This window comes from Cynara cardunculus, assembly GCF_001531365.2.
Source record: "Cynara cardunculus var. scolymus isolate 2C chromosome LG 2, CcrdV1, whole genome shotgun sequence".
NCBI classification, from domain to species: Eukaryota; Viridiplantae; Streptophyta; class Magnoliopsida; order Asterales; family Asteraceae; genus Cynara; species Cynara cardunculus.
In genome coordinates, this window is record NC_037529.1 from 6,832,946 (window position 1) to 6,851,347 (window position 18,402).

The window sequence follows — 18,402 nt, forward strand, 5'->3', positions numbered from 1 at the left end:
AGTATGGTAGAATTCGATCAATCTCTTCATGGCGAAAACTTTAGTCCGTTGATGGTCATGGATAAGAAACTAGTTGGTTGTGAACGGTTCTTCTAAAACACATGAAATACATAACTTACTGGTGTTGTCAATTTCTCGTTGATACGTTCTAGACCTCTGTCTTTACTATTGATTTTAGGGAGATGGGCATGTATTATGGATTTTTAAGAGCGTATATGAAATTTTCTCGAATTAACTACAATAAACTACAACACACAAGATAATATCCCCCATCTAAGATACTCTAGTGTCTCTTTAACCTTGTTTCTCTGAAATCATCTGGTCGAATCTACATCCATATACGTTTGTTACTATGTCATGGGAAACGTTTATTGAACTATATGAGACGTTGTGTGGTCTCACATCACATGAAGCTCCTTCGTGAAGTAGGTCAGGAGGTGTGTTGCGTAACACATCATTACTATCAAAAACACACCAGATCAAATGAGACAAAACAACTTTTTACCTTTTTTATGTAACGTAGGACTATTTTTCTCCATGACAAGCATAAATACATGGTCTCATTGGTAGATTTTTGAACGTTAAAAAAAACTATTAATACGAGAAATGTATCCAGTTTTTTGCCACTAAAAAACAAACAAAATTTATGTAGCACAAAAACATGCAATGTAGAGAACCTTATAATTAGTAACCTGCCCAACACGTATGTTCCTAATTTAAACAATGTATGGCACCTTAAGTGTGTCTTCTCATTCCTATTTTCCTGTATCGTTAATTTATACATGTATGTATATATATATACATCTATGATTTATATTATTTCACATGTTTAATTACTATGGTTTCATGTATGAAACATAAAAGACTATTTTACATATGAAAAAAACATGTAAATATGTTTAATACCCAATGGTTGATAGTGTGGAGAAGTCTCACATGAGTTAAAATGTATACATCTATATGATGATAAAAGGGTACATTTTAACCATGATGAAAAATAACACAAAAAGTTAGGGGGTGTTTGGTTTACATAATGGAATTTGATGAAATTGAAATCTATTAAAGCAATTTGACTTTGAATGAATTTGATGGAATTGGAATCCATCAAAGAAATTTGACTTTGAAGGAATTGGAATGAAATTTAACCACGCGTTTGGTGGGTAAGAATTGGAATGACATCTCTCAAAAGAATTGGAACAATCGTTTTTGTTTGGACTATCGCACTCATCGCCCCTTCCCACACCCTACCAACCACCATGTCAATATTGTCGTCGTCACAGCTATCACCCCGCCCACCCCAATCCAAACCCTGCCCCACCATCCAAACCCTGCCCCCCACCACTCCTACCCCCCCGGCTCCCATAAGGGGGGTTGTTGGGGCAAAAGGGTGGGGCGAGACGGTGGGGCTAGAGTGGGACGGTAGGTGGCAGGGTGGTAGTTGTGACAACTACAGTGGTAGGATGGTGGTTAGTGGTGGGTTGGAGTAGGTTAAGGTGGGGCGGAGGTAGGGGCGAGACAGGGCGATAGGGTGGGTAGGGGTAGGAGGTGGGGTGGTAGTTGTGACAATGATATTGGTCGGGTGGCTGGGGCATGGGAATGGGTGTGTATGACGACAACAATATTGGCATGGTGTTTAGTGGTGGGTTGAGGTAGGGTGGGGTGCGAGTGACTGGCGGTTGTGATGGCGACAATAATGGTGTGGGGATGAGGGTTAGGTTAGGGATGGGGTGGGGCGGTAGGGATGGGTGGCGGGGTGGTAGCTGTCACGATGATAGTGGTGGGATAGTGGGTGAGTATGACGACGACAGTAGTGGCATATGTTAATGGTGGGTTGGGGTGAGTGGCAGTTGTAACGATGACAATAATGGTGTGGTGGTGGGGGTTAGATTAGGGACGTGACAGTAACGATAGTAGCATAGTCATAGTAGGGATGTGCAGTGAGTGACCAGGGATGGTGGGTGTGATGACAACAATAGTGGCATGGTGGTTAGTGGTAGGGTAGGGTGGATGGGTGACGACGACAGTAGTGGTGTGGTGGTGTTGGAGGGTTAGAAGTGGGGCAAGACGAACAATAGTAGCATCGTTCTTTTTATTGATTTCAAGGTCCTTTTTTTGATTGGCAGGGGCACATGTGGGAATTACTGGGGAGAACCATCGTAAAAAGTTTAAAAAAATTTGTTTTTTAACCCATCTAAAAGAAAAACAAAATTTAATGGGAGTCATCCCCACCTTTAACCTACTGCATCCACCCCTGTAACGAACTGTATATTAAATGTTGTTGGCTTGTTGCTTCCATATCTAGGCATAGCATCCCTACATGCTTTTGATGAGCTTTACTGACGACATCTTCGTCGGCATACCCTTACGACGGTAAATTATGTTCTTTTTAGCGACAACACCTCCGTCGTAGTGCTTTTACGGACAAATACATTCAGTTACACATCTTTCTTTGGTACATTTCCATGTAAACTCCCCTAATATGTCTTCACCACACCCTACAACGACAAAAAACCATGCCCAACTCCATACATTTTTCCAACCCTAAAATGCAACCAAATTCACTACCATTTTTGTGGCCACCGAATCTCCGAAAATATTCCAATTTATTGGTCGATAAACGAACAGGTTTCGCCTGCCAAACTATGACTATATATAACAAGTTTGTATCAAGAGTTCAACTCACTCGCACTCAAGCTTAAAATTAAGAAAAAGCATTGAGATCGAGTCTACCTGAGATAACGAAACTTAGACATCATGTTGGCCTTCTTGAACGCTCACATCTTGGCTATCGTCTTCGGCCTCTTAGGTATCGATTTATATTATGCATAACATATGTTCACATTTGTGGCTTATAAGCACTAAAAATTGGATCACATTATGCGAATTGAGATGCAAAAGGCATTACAGAAAAACATTTGCGACAATGTGCTCCGTCTGTCGCAAATTCAATCAGACGATATGTTGCAAATGCAAAATATCATCTGATTGCTCTGTTCAATGACCATGTTATGGTGCAAAAGATGGTATTCTCTATAGTTAATAAATATCACACGGGTCACATTTGATTCTAAGGTTTCTTATATATTTATGTAGGTAATATAATATCGTTTCTCGTGTTCTTGGCCCCACTGTGAGTCTCACAACCTCAATATCTTATTTAAACTGACGTTAAAATTACGATATGTTTTTGCTGTTCATTAAATTCTCCATGATGACCGGTTTTCTTCCTTAGGCCAACATTCTACAAGATTTACAGAAAGAAATCATCAGAAGGGTATCAAGCGATACCGTACATAGTCGCTCTCTTCAGTGCGGCATTATTGTTGTACTATGCTTTTCTTAAGACGAATGCATACATGATCGTCTGTATCAATGGCATCGGATGCCTTATTGAGATAGCTTACCTCTCAGTGTACCTCTTTTATGCCCCCAAAAGAACCAAGGTGCAAAACTATACAAAGCCAATTATTTTAACGCAAACAATTTTAGCGACGCAGACAAGAATCGGTATTTTAGTCGCTAGAAAAAACCCGTCTTTTTGTCGCAAGACGTGTTATAAACACTAGGTCGTTTTTGAGAAGTTAGTTTTCAAAATTCTTATGTTTTGATGGTTTGTATGATCATATGACTTGCAGATATCTACAATAAAATTTATATCAGTATTCAACATCGGTGGACTTGGTACAGTGTTGGTGTTGTCGCTTGTCTTGGTGAAAGGCCCGAAAAGAGTTGAACTTGTAGGGTGGACTTGTGCCGTTATCAATCTCGCTGTGTTTGCCGCTCCTCTAAGCATCATGGTAATAATATAAAATACCCACCGGAATTCAAACCGTTGCGAAAGACCTATTTAATTTTGTGGCTAACTCAAGACACCATCTTTTTATGCAGAGGAAAGTGATACGAACGAAAAGTGTCGAGTACATGCCATTCATGCTCTCTTTCTCACTCACTCTATGTGCCATCTCGTGGTTCTTCTATGGCTTCTTCGTAAACGACTACTACATAGCAGTAAGTAGCTAGAGCCATTGCGACACCCTTTTTCCGTCGCTAAAATATTCGTTTTTCCGTTCGTGATCTAATATGCCGGTTTTCATTGATAGGTGCCAAATGTTGCTGGATTTTTATTCGGGATCACTCAAATGGTTCTCTATTGTGTATACAAGGATTCCAAGAAGCAATCTGGTTCGGATTCGGTCGAGAAACCGAATAAAACTGGCACCGATCGAGAAAACCTCGAGGTGGAAGTGGTGGTTTCCGACGGCCATCGACATTAATTTGGTTATGGTGTCTTTAAGATACAATAGAAGAAGCATATCCCAAGAGGAAAACTTGTTTTTTATGAGTTTTTCAAGTTAAAAGTTTTTCCTATATGTCAAGTGAAAAAAAGACCAAATTACCCTTGTAGGTTTCGTGTCTAAGATCAATAATACAGTGTACAATAACAATAATACAGTATTAGTTTCATGTCTTTTTATGTTTATATTTGAGTTACAAAGTAGTAAAACCGTAACTGAAAAAAGAACTTACAAAACAGAAAATGCAATAATAACAGATGAACGAATGAAAAAGCCATCTTGTGTTGTACTTGTTTCAATGGAATCATGTTTGTTTTGAATTCATAAGCTACCCCTAAATGTAAGAAACATCGAGTTATCCATCATATTTACATACAATTCTTTCAAAGGATCCAACTATCATGCCGCTTATTACAGCAAGCAGTCTAACAAACATACGATTACTGCAAGTCGTGTCTACATGAAAACATTGTTTTATCTGAATCTCGTATGTTGGTTAACACAAAAATATCAGATTCCACAATTATTTAAAACCCTATCATACCCCAATTTTGACAAAAAAGTACATCCAACCTATCAAAAAAGTCGTTTATGTGTATTAATGTCTGCATAGATTTGAAAAAGTTTTTGTTTGATAGAGTTTTTTTTTATAGATATTGGAGCGTGTTTGCTAATTGGGAATAACATATTTGAAAAAAACTTGGTTTTATGCATAAAGAAGCCCATATGGGCTGTTAGTTTCCCACTAAATTTTGTACGAATAAAGTTGTCTGTGTGATTAATCTATCTGTATTAGTGATGGCCAAAATTCGGTCTCGGATTGAAAGAGTGATACTCATAACTGGTCTCGGTCATCAAACTCGAGCCTGTTTAACTTGATTTATAACCGGTCCCTACAAAAAAAAATTGATTTTTTTAAATGTTTTTAATTTTTTTAACGATAGATTTTTTGAATACATTATAAAATTTGTATTTAGGTCACTCAAATACATTTTATTATAATTAAAATTACATTCAAATTTGTAAGGAGAGTTTATCAAATTTTGCATTGTGCCTTTCTTTTCCCGTTCGTGAGGATCACAAAGTTGTATGAATTTCAAATCTGAACTTTCGTCCGTGCTCAGCGAGAATTTGGACAACTTGTTCATTTGATGCATCATGTTGTTCACCGTCCATTTTGTAAGACAAAGAGAGAAAGAAATGTGAATTGTGAAGTGGAAGCGAAATGAATATGAGCCGAAGTCGCAAAATATAGCGAAACGTCTTTTTGCATTTTGTAAGTTGATATCTTACACCATACTCCATGACACACATACATATATTGTTTAGAAGGCCAAAAGACAAAAAAAAAAGGGTCAAATAAACGTTCCTAATGGTAAAAAAACGGCTCTTTTTTGAACTCACTGGGTCGGGCCATAACCGGTCCCACAAATCCGTCCGAAGTTCAAACCGGGTTTACCTTTATAGTTGGATGGTAAAAGTTAAGGTTGTTTGACAATTGCTGAATGATTTGGTGCAGAATGATTAATTGATCATAATGATTAAGAGACTTTCATGATATAGTGTAAAATGAAATATAATTGTTTGGTAATTGTATACGAGACAGACTTTTTTTTTTGCCAAACAAGATTAATCTTTTAACGATTCAGATATTGTTTTTTAATAAAACTATTAAGAGGTAAACAAACAACCCCTTAGTTGGCCCAGAATTTGATGAAAAGATTAAAAAACTAAACATGGCTTCGCCCGGGTTCGAACCGGAGACCTTCAGTGTGTTAGACTGACGTGATAACCAACTACACCACGAAACCAGTTGCTGTTATAAGCCGTACCTTTATATATATAAACAAAGTAATTTTTTTTTGTATTTAATACGAAATCTCTCTCCGATACGAATCATTCAACCCGACTCCTGGAAATTTCCCTCTCGATTCCGAACCCTAATTTATTCATCTCATCTGCAACCACAAATTCACTCCAAAATCTTGTTTAGTCTTTCGCTTATCGACGGTGTAATTGGAGCAATGGCCGGTGCTGCTTTAGACATGTCTCTTGATGATCTAATCAAGAACAATAAGAAATCCGGCGGCGGTGGGGATGGCCGAGGTCGTGGTCGACCGTCTGCACCTGGACCAACACGTCGCTTCAATAACCGCGGTGCTAACCGAGCTACTCCTTACGGCGGACCTAAGGTTGATTAGTTTAGATCGGACGGGTTTGATGCTTATAATGCTTATTTGGTTGGCATGTAGATGTAGGTGGTAATTAATAGTGTGTAAATCTTTGCCTCGTCTGATTTAGGCACCAGATGCGGCTTGGAAGCATGATATGTTTGGTGTTGCGGATCAGGTCATGGGGAACGTTGGACCTGGCGGCCGGCCATCTGCGATTGAAACTGGGACGAAGCTCTACATATCAAACCTTGATTACGGTGTCTCGAATGAAGATATTAAGGTAATTGCTGTTTTATGTACTTGTGATAACTAGCCATGGTTAGATCGGAGTAGCTGTACTTGAATGTTTGCATAAAGTTTTTGATATCAGACTTTAATGCTTGGAGTAGCTGTACTTCAACGTTTGGTTAAAATTTATTGAGATAGGAGGATATTGAAGTTTTTATATGGTGTCTTGCCTGATTTGATTGTTGCTTGTTGATAGATGGATGTATAGAATTAGAATCGAAGTTGGATTCTTGATTCTAACGATATTATGATCGCTCATCTTTGTTATATTAGATATTAGTGTGAACACGTGGACGTATGTGGTTAGGCAAACATTTTAAAAGTAAAGAGAAAAGAGTGAAGTGCAATTTCTGTAGCAGACTTCTTTAGTGGGTTTACAATGTGAATGAGATTCTATCTTGTGCATTGTACTATGGATCTATTTTTACTTGAAAGTCATAGAGATTCTTGGTCAATCTTACATGGATGAACTGATTTCAATCTATTTTTACTAGAAAGTCAGAGATTATTGGTCAATCTTACATGGATGAACCTGATTTCAATCTTGCAGGAGCTTTTTGCAGAAGTTGGTGATCTGAAAAAGTATTCTATACATTATGACAGAAGCGGGAGATCAAAGGTAAATTTCAAAGTTAGGGTATCTGTGATGAAGAATAGTTCTCTTTGTTCTTCTGTCTTAACCGAATTTTCATTTAGGGAACGGCTGAGATTGTGTTTTCAAGACGGCAAGATGCATTAGCAGCAGTCAAGAGGTATAACAATGTCCAGCTTGATGGGAAGCCAATGAAAATAGAGATTGTGGGATTAAACATAGTAGCTCCTGTTGGTGGTCTTCCATTGGCAAACAACTCTATAGGAAACATGAATGGTTTTCCTAGAAGGTACGGTTTTTATTGTCATAAGAATCTTTGATTGCGATTCACTGTGAAGCTGGAATATCAAATGGCAGAGGATGGTTCGCTGAATATAATGGATCACTTTTTATTAAGTTCTTTCACAAGTATTTGTAGAAGGGGATGGCTTGTTTCATCACATCAATGTCAATTAGTAAATAGTTCTTGGTAGGTATAACCATTAGACAATTCTTATTCGTGGTGATGCTAATTTTCTTCAACCCATCTATAAGCCTTGCTTTATCTCCGTATGAGTGCCTTTTATTGCTTCTGTCTAGAGTCAGTATTACTGTTGCAAAGATCACTCATCTAGATCATGCTGACTGCAAAGTTGCTTTCGAACTAAGATCTGTCATTTTATTAAAAAGAAACAAATGTTATCTGCATGTATATGTGCATATATACAGACATATATACATGACATATATGTTTGTTATACGTAACATACCGTGCACACATGTATATTGTCTGTATTGTATATCTTCTCCTTTTGGGATGGCTTCAGAAAACTGACTTTATGAGTATCCTGCGTTTAAGTTCTCTTACTTCTGTTAAGATGCCCTTGTGTGTGGCATCTTAACAGAAGTAAGGGTATGGCAAACTGATAAGATAATTAATGCTAACCAAGTCATATAAGGTTTGTGCTATTTAAAATATATGCCACATTTGTATACAAATAAACAATATCTTTATGTTGTATTGTAATTACTGTATTTCCACATATCAATATTAGTTAATATTTAATAAAATACTAATTGAATCTAGGCAAAATACAAATAAACTTTTCCTTTTGTTTTTAAGTTGCTTACCTCAAAACTATTTGTCGATCACATACTTATGCTTGTACAATATCATTACTGATTACATCATTTGCTTCCAATGTTGTATTGACCAAGATAAATGTTCACTTTGGGACAAGAAAATGATGGACAAGCAAATTCACGGAGATGTGTTAATCATCTTAACTATTATTTTGATGATTTATGTTACATAATTTGATTAAAGTTGAACAAAAATAATATTTTCTTTTTTTCTGATCAAGTTTTTATTTTATCTTTGAATTATCCTAAAAGTAATTTATTATTAACAGTTTCTTGTTTTCAGTTTTCGTACACATCAAGTAGATTAACATTCAAGTAATCTTAAATTTGTAATCCTTGTCATTGAATTATAGATAAATATATGTTTCATTTTGCTTGTGTGGAATTTTTCGGGTTTGGTAGTGTGGTAATCAACTACTGTGTGAGCCAAGTTGGGCTCTTCGAGAGTTCGAGTTCTCTAGGTGGTGTTGGTGGCTTGGTCCTTCTGCAATTGCCAATGGAATGATCGTGTTGATGATTTTTGAGTTTGTCTTCCAATACTCCTTGGTGTCATTCTTGACTAACACAGGATATAAAATTGATCAAATAGCTGAATATAATTTCATTGGTCTCATGAATTCTACATTTGTAGTTTAATTACTTGAGGCGTCTTTTTGATGAATAAACCAACCATTCTCTGATCACTTCTATCTTTTCTAGCCACAACGTGTCTTCATGGTCGGATCTTTGCCATGTATCCATGGTATGCCAAATTATCAAGTATATTTTTCATATGTGTTGATGGATTTTATCGTCGAATCCAATGTGGAATCATCAATGGTTACCTACCTACCTTCGATTACTGATCTTCTGCCTCAGTTCTAGGTTTTATAAATCAATGGTTTTCGTACTCTTCGTTTTCCATGGAGATTGACTTGAAAATCTCACAGGTTTCTTCTCTAATGTGTGGCTCATGGTCCTCTGTAGGGTCTTTTTTGGATCCTTCTCTGGTTTTGGGATGGAAAGTATTAATTCATCATCCAGCAGCATTGTCTTTCAGCAGTTTGTTTGTTGGCTCCTTTCTACCAATTTTTTTCTTTCAAGCTTCTCTTCTCTTCATGATTGTTCGGGTTCATCTATGTGCAAATCTTGCTGATGCACATGAATATACAATGATGCATCATATAATACACACATCATGAAATGGCATCCTTTTCTTAAGTTTCAGTTTAGGCCCTTGTATGGTAGTGTAAGGCTCTTAAAGAGGTGACCTAGTTCTTTGCACCCCAGACAGTTGGTACCCCATAAGCTGCACACTTATCATGCCTTATTTTACCGGCCACAGTTCTTTAAAGTGATTTAGGACCCCATTGATCAAAGAGCATGCAACTTTGGTATTGAACCGATTTATGCTGCAGTCTTGATTGGTGCCAACCAAATTCATCGACACTTTTCTGAGTCTGTTTGTCACTTTCCTAGAATGCTATTAAACACTTGCTCAATATCCGGATTATTCTTTTTTTCTTCTGTTTTATTTGGCTAGGTGTTGGCAAATCTACTGTATTTTAGCATGCAATTTGGTAATATTGAGATAACATGCTTTTACTTGTATTTTGGATGTCTTATTTTTTGTTCTGGTGCACAATGGAACAGTGGACAAGGTAGGAATGCTGGATTTGGAAGGTCACGTGGTGGTGGAGGTGGTGGTGGAGGCCGAGGATCTGCAAGGGGTCGTGGACGTGGAAGAGGCCGTGGAGAGAAGATATCTGCCGATGATCTTGATGCTGATTTGGAGAAGTACCATTCAGAATCAATGCAGACTAACTGAAATTGTCTCATCTGCTTGTTCTTCCTTAAGACCGGCTGTGTATGCTATAGTGATGCAGCAAGCACTGAAAACTGTTTGTATTTCTTTGGACACCCAACTCTCTAGGCTACGGACAAAGTACTAGGGGGAGGATTCTAGAACCTTAGTTTTTATGGAGCTTTTGTCTCTTAATTGTTATTGTTTTATAAATTTCAAGAACCTTACTTCAGTTTATGGACCGTTGTATTCATTCCGTACTCAGTTTGTGGTCCCGAACTCCCAGTAGCTTCTTTCTTTATGTGCATTGTACCAGACATGGAGGCATCAAAGTGGGAACATTCTTGTCTGTATCTTCACTGAATTGCAATTGCCTGGAGGATGTCCCTGTCATGCATCATACATCGCCATCAATCTCAGGTAGTTTCGCTGTGTTTCATTTATCTATCATGAGGGAAAGTAGATCTGGTCCCAATTTGCAATGCCTGATATTGACCATCATTTGATAATCAAGTGTTGGTTATCCTGTCAAAAACAGGTAACCTAGAAGCAGGGTGTAGCTGTCATACTAGGGGTGCAATTTCATTAAGCAACTCGGATTCATTATGCTGGGGGAAATATTCGAGAGAATGGGCATGGAAATAGATGCTGAGCACTTGGAAACATCAAACTCTAGAAAGCAGGAGTTGGTTATGTGTGATGAAGTAGGTAAAGATCTTGTTCTGCTTTGGAGGCTTTACTTTTCCTTTGTAGGTTTAGAGTTGAAGGTGAAGTCACCACCAAATTGCCTCCTTTCTCAATGCGCATACATTGTGTTGGGAGTAGCAATAGTGTATAAGCGCACGGAAAGACAGGATTTTGTGGTGATGGTGATCGGTAGGACGTGATATCTGAAGAGGTATGTTTGGATTTAGGAGCAAATGCAAGTAAGGTTATTATTATACCTGCACATCTGTGGGTCAATCTGCTGTTTGGAGTGGTGGGATGCTTTATTATGCTGAATGGTGTTCGGTCAAAATACTAGGAGTTTTTCGTTTGATGGTTAGCTCTCTTTGAGGTCCCATGGACATGGCCATGCCTGCATAGAGAAAGAGATGTATGTGCAGCCAGTGTTCATTTATGCCTTTTTTTCTATCTCGGATTGAATTACAGTTCCGAACAAAATCAGGAGATGAAGAATTGTTTTGAATTGAAGATGATATTCAGCTCTTGACTTGGCCATTATCATATGTAATTTGTTGCAATCAGAAGGCATCAAATATAATATGCATATAAAAATCAATTCGGTGGATTTTCTACTTGGGTCCTTGTTGAATCTTTAACTAGTTGTGTACCCGCACAATGCGGCATGAGCTGTGAATCTTAACGATTTTGAAGTTTCATTGGTTGTATTAGAGAAGATTTAAAGATGATATAAATTACATTTGGTCTTTACATATTAATACAATTTGAATAAGAGTTACGGTTCCAATTATAGTCTATCGATGAAAAAAATTGTATGACGGTTTAAAATTCAATATATTTAAAATCTAACATATTTAAACGACTTCATAAATGTGTTCGCTTTATTTACACCAATAGCAATAAATCAAGAGAGCGAGATCGAGAGTTCTAGAGCAATTGGATGAGAAATGAATAAGAGAACTTTTAATAACTTATGGTGAATATCAGTTTGAATCTTACCTTAGGGATGGGGAGAAGACATAGAGGTATGAGAGAATGAAGATATGAGTTAAATGTGTCAAAAGTATCTTGAGAACATGAAAAGAAAAAGTAATAATGTGCATTGGTAACTTGTACTATATATTATTTTAATTGTAGATTAAGAGATTTAAAGACTGAATGCATAAAGTAGTAGTAGTACTTTGTGCATTAAAAATTGTTTTTAAAACTTTTGATAAATCTGATTTATAAGGTAGTATAGATCAAGAGGGGTTTAAATCTTGTACATAAAAAAGGAAGAGGCTAAAACCAATTTGACCTTTCTTTTTATTGAAATGGAATAGTTAGGTTTTTTTATGGTTATTCGGAACTTGACTTGAACCAAATGTTGGAAAGAAAAAGAGCAATGAACTTGACCAATTTCGTAGGGAAGGGAAAAAAGGGCTTGACCAGTTTAGTTTTGATTTTGTTGGGTACCTGACTGGTTCTCTAAAAACTGAATTAACCATAACCATAACCATAACCATAACCATAAATGAGAGGAAAAAAGAAGATGACGATGTTACATTTTACTGTGTACTGAACCAGGAGCCGAGTATTTTGTTACAAAAATTAAAGGTTTTTTAAATATACAAAATTAGATACAACAAACGAATTGAGACACTCATGACTTCCAATATCTGTTGTCAGATACATAAAATATGGTATGGACACAAAGAATAAAAAACGTTGTCATGTTTCCATGGTAAATTGGTATGAAAAGACGCATTTTATAAATATATTGACCTATGAAAGATTAAGAAAACCAAGTGAGTTTTAATCAGCCTCCGGAAAAAACCAAAATTTCCAAAGAGGAAGTGCCATTTTTGAGGAATTTATAAGGCAATATGACTTTTAAGGAAGAGTACAAGGATATATAAAACACCAACTGTATAAGTAGGATTGACCATAATACAACAAACCTCTATATATGACTGAAGCATCAACTTTACATTTTAAGAGTGATGGGGGTCTCTCGGTTTACGGCTAGGAAACATTAGCTTTAAGATCTTGTACAATATTGCCTGTATGCATGACAAGATAAAGTTCCAACAAGACGATGGCCAGTACCATGGATACAGCAACCGGAAAAAGAAGCTGATAATATGCCGCGGGTATTGACCAACCTGAACCAAATACAACATCAATAGTTAAACCAAAATGCTATCTGCATATCGACCAGACTGGATTACATACCAAATTTGCTCTCGGGTTGCTTTCTTACACCCACAATGTGATCTACAGATGAATCCTAAGGCTGTATTCACACGTCTTCGACTGGTGAATTCTTTTTCTTAGATCGAACCAACTCCTTTCTATTTTTAATTATTACTAATGAGTTACGGCATTGGCTAACAAATGTGCCAACCAAGCATTCGCAGAATTGAAAACTATCTATGTTATATTTGAATGCTCTCGGCTATAAATATCAAAAACTCGCTGATCTTCTAGGAATGGTAAACACAAGGGGCCATTTATCATACGCTTACGGGTAAGCGCTTAATGGCAAGAATCACCATCCTCACTTCCCTTATCTGGTAACATCCTCGGCCATCAAAATGGATTGTTGGTAAGTGTTTCTTACTCAGTAACCACTAACCGGGTAAGAGTCTTCTGTCTCACTGTGTGAGATTCTTGGTCTTTGCTACGCCTCTTGCGAGGTAAGATTCTTGGTACTTGCCATGCTCACCCGGTAAGGTAACCGACACCTGGTCAGCGCTTACCCGGTGAGTGTTTGGTAAACTACCCCTAAATCAGTGAAAATTTGAAAAATACAGGCAACAAGTCGAGTAATAATACTGAATTTCCCAAATTACGAGAGGTTCAACTAGAGGCACAAAAAGTAAAGTATTCTAGTTGAGCTCGTGTAATAGATTTATTTAGAATTTGGATATTTGAGGGGCAAATCAGTAAACTAGACGTTTAACCTATATCCTATTAGCCACAACACAACTGTTTTTTGGTAAGGGCGAATTGCCCCTGAACATCGCCACAGCCTTTTTTCCAATAGAAAAACCACCTCAATAAACCTACGGAATCAACAGCTTATGCAGTCCAAAAGTTGCAAATTTCCATACAAAAAAACTTTCTACCGGCTTGCAAGTATAAGATAAATTACTCACCGGGAAAAGAAAATCCAGAGCATCCCAGGCTGCATGACGAACAGCTCTTGTTGGATACATTGGACCACCAGGAGAAGTGAAGCTGTACAAGCAAGTTTTAAGTCTGGTGCTCGTTGTCATTCTCAGCTCCAGACCTGAAGCGAATGTCATGATACACCAATCAGTCATGTCAGTCACAACTAGACTCCAAAATTTTAGAACTTGTAGACTCGTTATATTACAAAGCATTTAGGTAGTCTTATTAACAACTTATTAAGCATTAGGTATTGCTTAGTAACACATGACCCCTTAGATTTCAAGTTTACAAGTAATTACTGCATATGTATAATTTTTTGAAGCTCTTTGAACTTCATAAAACTAGCTGATAACCACGCTCAAACACAAGATAATCATCGACTCCTACTAATACGAGTATTGTAGGAATGAATACTCCATCGTTATGTTTATCCACAAAAAAGATACTCCAACGTTGCTTTTATAAAAAAAATACCAATCACTAGAAGTAAAATAAATTACGTATTTATTTTTAAATCTAAATATATAAACTACTATATCAGAAAGATGAGAATTTTATACTGTAATATTTTTCGGGGTTTCTTTTACCGGGTGGGTCTTTAAATCAGACATATTAACCACCACTTGTCCTTTATATCTTATTCGAATATAAAATATGGATCTTCCTTTTTAATGAGAAAGTGCATTAATTTTCCAATCTCATTTTACAATTAAATCTTTCATTCGGATGTATCGCATGGTTAGACAACTAGTCATACATGAAGCAGAATCACCGAGTGAAGAGTAATACCTTGGAGAACTCTAATGCGGGAGAGGTAGTGTAAAAGCACAGGTTCCACTTTCAATTTTTGAAGCTGGCCAATGGAAAACATTACGTAACACGTCAAATTTGTCCATCTTACCAATATGCAGGATAAAATAATAGATTACGCAGAATATTAGCTCTCACCTGATCAGTTAGTTCAATGACAAAAATATCCGCAGGACCCCCTACCAAGAAAGCATTTGGAAACTCTGGAAAGTGCTGAAAGAAGCTTTCGAGCTTTGCAACTGTAAGAAGCATTAGTTTAAAAGATGCATAACTTATTTTCATTGTCCATGAGACATACCTATATATATATATATATATATATATATATATATATATATGTAGCAAAATGGTATTTCTTAGTAATTATACCTAGATTATAAAGGAATATGGATCTTGAAAGTAGAAGAAAGAGATCGCGTTGGGCCTGAAAGACGGAAGGATAGAAATGGCTTTTTTAATATAATTCTAATTTTGTTATTGCATGATCTCTTATTTGGATAGTCATTTCCATATGTAAAGGATCGATCCTTGACCTGAAAAGGGATTTTCTTCAACCTCTCGGGCACCAATGCAACATCCTCCAGAAGATACTAAAACAAACAGTTAAAGAAAGAATCAATCTAGAGGGCTCGCTAGTACGGTATTCATAATAAATATACTAAGAGTAAAGGCCCATCTCACCCGGAAGAGACTCTGGAAGTGGGTCGTGTTTGTCTGGATGTCAATCCTACCAATAAACATACACATATATCAGAACTCTTCCGGAGAGAAAATTGAAATAAACAAGCTACAATGAGTAAACCTAACAATTGCTATTAAAAGAAATTTGTTGCAAGGCCATACCAAAAGACATTTGTAGCACCTTGGACAAGAGCTGACGAGTAGCGAAGGAGGAGATCAGAACTATCAAGTTGAACTTCAAACAACTACAAGATAGATGTGAAGCTGTAAATGGCATCACATAAATTTAATGAAAGAATAGAACTATAGGCTATTGCTATATTATATGACATCATAGTTATAATAGATAATGGCGCAGACACATGGTTAACAATTTGCCTACATCACAGACGTTGCTAGGATTTTATTGTATGATTCAAGAATTAGGTTGTAGTGTGTATATATGAAAAAATGCAGACCCTTTACAAGAAGAAAAAAAAATTCCAACTTAACTGATTTCGTACAAAGTTGGAACTGGAAAGCCGCAGACAAGTTTCAATCTTAATTGGGCTCCAAATCCAACAATTAACAAATCATTACAAGATCAATACTGCATTAATGTATAAGATTACAGGCCAAACAAAGTCACTTGAAACTTCACTCGACTTGCGCTAATTATGCACATCAATAATAATCAGATATCAGCAATGCATCATGCATCTAAGGTAGAAAATTTCTATTGCAAGCCAATTCCTCCATGAACTGCCATAAGAAATCTTGAGCAATCAGGGACAGAGTAAGCATATACAGACCTAACGTCAATCGCACTGATAAAGCACATGATTCAAGACAAATACATGTAGGATAGATTAAAAATATTGCAGTAAACTTTTTCTCCAATCAAGGTCTCACATACCCATTTATGAAACAACAAGGCAAAAATATGAGAGGCAAATGGCTGGCTCCATAGTTGAACAATCATATCAAGAATTGGTTTCCCACGCTCAGGTTCACAAGCAAAATGGTCAGCAAGCACATCATAAAAGCATAATGGAAGCTTAATATCCACCTCTGCCATAGAAGCTGCATCTTCCCGTCCAAGAATTATATCTGTTCCAATCCCATTACAGGCAAAAAGGACATCAAATAGCAAAAAAGATCTAGAAAATGTCTGTTAAACAGTAGATAGCAGTAGCACTAGCTGAAGTTTTGAAGTCCTAGATGACAGTATCATGTACTCATACATTGAAACAACTACATGAGCCAGAACCCAAACACATACAAGTTTTCTTTAATGAACTATAACAAAGAACACATACAAAGGATAAGGAGTAAACAAAAATCTTAGACATGCATAGCTTGAACTTTAAGTACGCATGACTTTAGTTCTAAAGAAATATAAACCCATCCCACCTTTTTCTTCCTGATCCTTGCTTCATCACATGATAAGATCTAATGAGATGTTGCACTATTTTCTGTGTGCACTATTTTCTGTGTAACGCCCAACCAGGTGCTCCACATGAAAATACCTGAACCCCATATCTTGTGCAAGGAAGATACCTCAAACTAGGCTACTGCCTTAGTCTCAGAAATACCATCTTTCGAAAATATATCACGTATGTTTCCTCAAATGCCTTTGTATATCAGAGTATTTGCTAATTCTCAGAACTTTAGTGTTTTGGCGAAAGATAAATGATTATTCTTCATGTTGCCAATACTCAACACATACTGCTGAAGCAGATAAGCTAATAGTGTCCACATTAGACCATAAGAAAGTTGGACAATAACCACAACAGATGGAGGATGTGTCCTCTAGAATAATCATCTACCACATCCCCGTGGTTTTAAGAAATCACAACCAGCACCTATGGAATGAAATGATTCTACAACTCATTAGGACAAAATATAACTTAAAAGATTGCCAACAAGATGTGTTGTACGGTGAAATCTATTTGACGGTAGTATGCAATCATAAAACATCTTATACCAAGATCCATCCAGAATTTTCCACCATCCCCTTAAGTTTTACGTATGTGGGTAGTCTACACATAAGAGGTGGCAATGCATGTTCAATTTTCATTGGCTTACAGCGTTCTTAACCGTGTTAACTGAAGCTAGGTGGTGACCTGCAAGCTCTCAATCGCCTAAGAGGAAATTAAGAGGATGCATAAGCAGACAAATCATGTAAACATATAATTATTTCAAGATTGTGTAAACACAAGTTGATTGGTAAAGGAAGCCAGCTAGCAATTTACGACTGTTTCCAAAATTTACGACTGTTTCCATAATTCCACAATCTTCGATAAAAGAAATTATTCCATGTTCCACAGATTAGCTGATTCGCAAGAAGATCAAAATTCCGATTTATTTACATACAAGATGAATGACAATTGAAGATTGCAACATTTTTTAATAAAGACATCATTAGACCTTTACTATTTTAAGCAGGATTTGGCCGGTAGGTTGGCCTGGTAAAAATGGCCATCTTGCAGTATGTGAAAGGCAGACTACCACAAAACCATTTAAGAATCCACTGCAGGGTGGACGCAATTGGCTTCCATGTTTATGAAACCATATATTTATTTTTATTCACTAAAAATGTGAAGCTATTCAGAAGTAACAATACGAAAGGATATTTTACTTAAATGAAAATCTGACATGTTTATGGTTACCAAATTAACACTAGAACCAATTATCTTCCCTGTAACAGCTTTCAATGTAGTCAGAAATCTTTTCTTCGGAACTTTTAGAACCCAATATCAATATCGAAGTTGCAAATATCACCTATTAGACATCCAAACTCAGAGCAATTTTTTTGGGTTGCGTGGGGGTTTTGGG

General features: G+C 36.8%; 3 protein-coding genes and 1 non-coding gene across 8 annotated transcripts in view; 2 read left to right on the plus strand and 2 right to left on the minus strand.

Moving 5' to 3' along the window:
- The first annotated feature begins 2,754 nt into the window (after positions 1-2,754).
- Positions 2,755-4,274, plus strand: LOC112505659 (bidirectional sugar transporter NEC1). Its single transcript, XM_025109554.1, has 6 exons — positions 2,755-2,806; positions 3,094-3,130; positions 3,233-3,443; positions 3,636-3,797; positions 3,889-4,008; positions 4,101-4,274. Exons 1-6 carry the CDS (start codon positions 2,755-2,757, stop codon positions 4,272-4,274), a joined length of 756 nt encoding a protein of 251 aa, XP_024965322.1.
- Positions 4,275-6,032: 1,758 nt separating this feature from the next.
- Positions 6,033-6,106, minus strand: TRNAV-AAC. Its single transcript has one exon. It is a non-coding gene; the product is annotated as a tRNA-Val (tRNA).
- Positions 6,107-6,206: 100 nt separating this feature from the next.
- Positions 6,207-11,464, plus strand: LOC112507164 (THO complex subunit 4A). Of its 2 annotated transcripts, none has more exons than XM_025111609.1 (6): positions 6,207-6,487; positions 6,597-6,749; positions 7,308-7,376; positions 7,454-7,638; positions 10,104-10,674; positions 10,769-11,464. In XM_025111609.1, exons 1-5 carry the CDS (start codon positions 6,320-6,322, stop codon positions 10,276-10,278), a joined length of 750 nt encoding a protein of 249 aa, XP_024967377.1. In that variant the 5' UTR covers positions 6,207-6,319; the 3' UTR covers positions 10,279-10,674; positions 10,769-11,464. The 2 variants fall into 2 exon arrangements, with proteins under 2 accessions (XP_024967377.1, XP_024967374.1); XM_025111606.1 differs by having other exon boundaries at positions 10,793-11,464.
- Positions 11,465-12,759: 1,295 nt separating this feature from the next.
- LOC112507526 overlaps positions 12,760-18,402 on the minus strand; it is a 6,370-nt gene continuing 727 nt past the window's right edge. For 3 of the 4 annotated variants that reach the window (XM_025112155.1, XM_025112157.1, XM_025112156.1), the window contains 9 exons: positions 16,481-16,674; positions 15,748-15,830; positions 15,586-15,631; positions 15,438-15,494; positions 15,274-15,328; positions 15,043-15,143; positions 14,884-14,947; positions 14,079-14,212; positions 12,760-13,082 (listed from right to left, as the gene is read on the minus strand). In XM_025112155.1, coding sequence (XP_024967923.1) covers positions 12,912-13,082; positions 14,079-14,212; positions 14,884-14,947; positions 15,043-15,143; positions 15,274-15,328; positions 15,438-15,494; positions 15,586-15,631; positions 15,748-15,830; positions 16,481-16,674 — 905 coding nt within the window. In that variant the 3' untranslated portion in view covers positions 12,760-12,911. The remainder of the gene's footprint in view (positions 13,083-14,078; positions 14,213-14,883; positions 14,948-15,042; positions 15,144-15,273; positions 15,329-15,437; positions 15,495-15,585; positions 15,632-15,747; positions 15,831-16,480; positions 16,675-18,402) is intronic. The other variant, XM_025112158.1, reaches the window with a different exon arrangement.